The following is a 2890-nucleotide window of genomic DNA, read 5'->3' as shown; positions in this document are numbered from 1 at the left end:
AGACCCTGCAAATTGTACATGAACAAAATTTTTTTTATGTTACTTTAAGATAATCACATGGTCCGTTTTCATTGTTAACGAATTTTTGGATTTAGGTTGAGCAACTCGCTGGGTCCGAGTTGTGGAGGAGTAATTTTTTTTATTTTCACTAAAAGAAATCGGATGGTCCATTTTCATTATTATATAGTATATTTGAATTAGGTTAGAGAAGTCCTTTGATCCGATTTGTGTGTATATATATACACTTGCGAAGGTCTGCAAATCTTAATCCGCCGACCAGATCTAACATTCTTCATCTTCTTCGACTTCTCTTCTTCTTCTTTCTCATGGTCTGTTGTTGAGCTGGTTGGCTTGGATAGAGAAAAATTCATAGTGAAGTATTTGTGTTTATTTAATTGAGTGAGAAGAATGGATGATAGAGTCCTTTTGAAAGTGTATTATTTTGGTCAGATTTTGTTGCAGACGCCTGAAGGGGTAAAATTTGTTTGTGAAGATCCGTTGGATGTTGTTATTCCGTTCACAATTTCATTTGAAGAGCTTAAAGGTGTGATTTATGAGAAGATTAATTCGGAGATGTCAAGAAAAATATCATGTATTTTGTACAGATATCATGTACCAGTATTTGGTGGATTCGTTCAATTTCAGACGAAATATATAACAGACGAAGCGAGCATACAGGAGATGTTTTCAATGTATATTGAAAGTCGTGCTCAAATCTCGTTCATCGAGTTGTACATTGAATTCGAACAATCTGAGGCCGACCGAAATATTTTACGGGAAGACTACAATAGTCACAATGAGGAAGAGTTCGAAAGCAATTATGAAGTTGTTGGTCCAGACGGAGATAAAGATCAAGGTGACGGCAGTGTGGCTCCGAATGTGACAGACGTTGTAAATACACTCGCGAACGAAGTGCCATTTGAGGAGCCATCTTTCATGCGAGTTTTAGATTTGGAAGCCATGCATGCTCCGGAGTTTCCGGACTATATGAGTGCAGGTACTCGTTTAGCATTTGTAAAATAGTTTATTTAGTCAAGTTTAAGATAAAAATAATTTGAGCTAATTAGTATTTAGGGTGCAGTATTTATTTAGTTATTTAGTGAATTAGTATTAATTAATAAGTATTTATTAGAGTATTTATGAAGTTATTAAGACGATTGGTATTTATTTTTAGTTATTTAGTTGCTTAGTTAATTAGGGTTTATTTATTAATGAGTAATTATTATAGTATTTATGAAATTATTTAGGCGATTAGTAATTATTTGTAGTTATTTAGTTTATTTTTGTTTAATTAGTTATTTAGCTAATTAGGCTTTAATAATTAGCATTTGTTATAGTATTTAATTTTAGTTGTTTAGGTCATTACTATTTATTTTTACTTAGTTAGTTAATTTGTATTTATTTAGTTATTTAGTTAATTAGGTTTTAATAATGAGTGTTTATTATAGAATTTAAGAAGTTATTTGGAAGATTGGTATTTATTTTTAGTTATTTAGTTAAGTTGTATTAATTAACAGTATGTATTAATGTGTTTGTATTTTTATTTAATTGAGATTGAGATAATAACGTAATGTATAGCTTATTTATATCATTATTGATGTTGTGAGTACTTATTTAATATTTAATTTTGGGCATTAAACAATCGTGTATTAAAATACTTATGGTATGGCTGCCGTCCTGGCAGAAGTTCCTTTTGTCGCAGATGGTGAATTCGCCGTGGGGATGGAATTCAGTTCCAGGGAAGCTGTTATTAAGGCGATGAAGGAGTATACCCTCCGAAGATCTGTAGACTACCGTGTGTATGAGTCGGAGCTGTTGACATTTTATGCAAAGTGTACACAGTATGGGTCAGGGTGTGATTGGCTTATCAGAGTTAGCATGATTAGCAGAAAGTACTATTGGGTTATTAGGAGGTACAACGGCAGCCACACTTGTACTAGAGCAACCATTTTCCAGGATCATTCAAAGATGGATTCAAATACAATTACAGAAGCCATTAAGCCGTTGGTTGAGGCTGACCCCTCTTTAAAGGTAAAATCAGTTATTGTAGAAGTGTAGTCAAAGTTCAACTACACCGTCAGTTATTAGAAAGCATGGTTGGCTAAGCAAAAGTCAGTTGAGAAAATATTTGGAGTTGGGAAGCATCCTATGAAGCGTTGCCCATATGGTTCGAGGCCATGTGTCATAAGGAGCCATCAGCTGTCGTGCATTTTAAGACTATGCCAGCATATCAAGGGGATGACTTGGTAAGTAATATCCGGGTATTGCATCGAGTCTTTTGGAGCTATTACCCCTGCATTAGAGCATTCAGACATTGTAAGCCAGTTGTCTAGGTGGACGGGACTCACTTGTACAGAAAGTATAAGGGTTGCTTGTTAGTGGCCGTTTCGCAGGATGGTAACAACAATATCATCCCGATTGCATTTGCTATTGTCGAGGGAGAGACTTCTGATGCGTGGCACTTTTTTCTTAGTAACCTGCGTCAACATGTTGTGACTCGGGATGGTGTGGGGCTTATATCAGACCCACATGAGTCGATAAATGCAGTTGTGGAACGCAGTCACGGAGCTTGGTCACCTCCTAGAGCTTTTCATATATTTTACATCAGGCATATAGAGTCGAACTTTCTGAGAAAATTCAAGGCACCGTACCTGCAAAATCTTGTCGTCAATATAGGTAACAATGATTACTTCAAAGTTTGTTACTAATGAAACTGCGATCAATGTAAACATCGTGAGACTTATTCTTTGTATATGATACTAAGCAGGATATTCGAGGACGGTTCGCGAGTATGAATTGCGTTACCAGCGTTTACGAGAGCGGGTGAGGCGTACACTAATTGGTTAAACCGTATTCCCCGTGAACAATATACGTTGGCATTCGATGAAGG

At 35.8% G+C, this 2890-nt stretch overlaps 1 protein-coding gene across 1 annotated transcript; it reads left to right on the top strand.

Annotated features, from left to right (window-relative positions):
- The first annotated feature begins 408 nt into the window (after positions 1–408).
- Positions 409–2058, top strand: LOC148549041 (uncharacterized). Its single transcript, XM_088495681.1, has 2 exons — positions 409–997; positions 1685–2058. Exons 1-2 carry the CDS (start codon positions 409–411, stop codon positions 2056–2058), a joined length of 963 nt encoding a protein of 320 aa, XP_088351807.1.
- The last annotated feature ends 832 nt before the right edge of the window (positions 2059–2890 follow it).

The sequence above is a fragment of the Arachis ipaensis genome, chromosome B8 (assembly GCF_059453495.1).
Source record: "Arachis ipaensis isolate K30076 ecotype BB chromosome B8, ASM5945349v1, whole genome shotgun sequence".
Lineage (NCBI taxonomy): Eukaryota > Viridiplantae > Streptophyta > Magnoliopsida > Fabales > Fabaceae > Arachis > Arachis ipaensis.
Note: the sequence above shows the minus strand (reverse complement) of the source record. Positions and strands in the feature narration are given on the sequence as shown.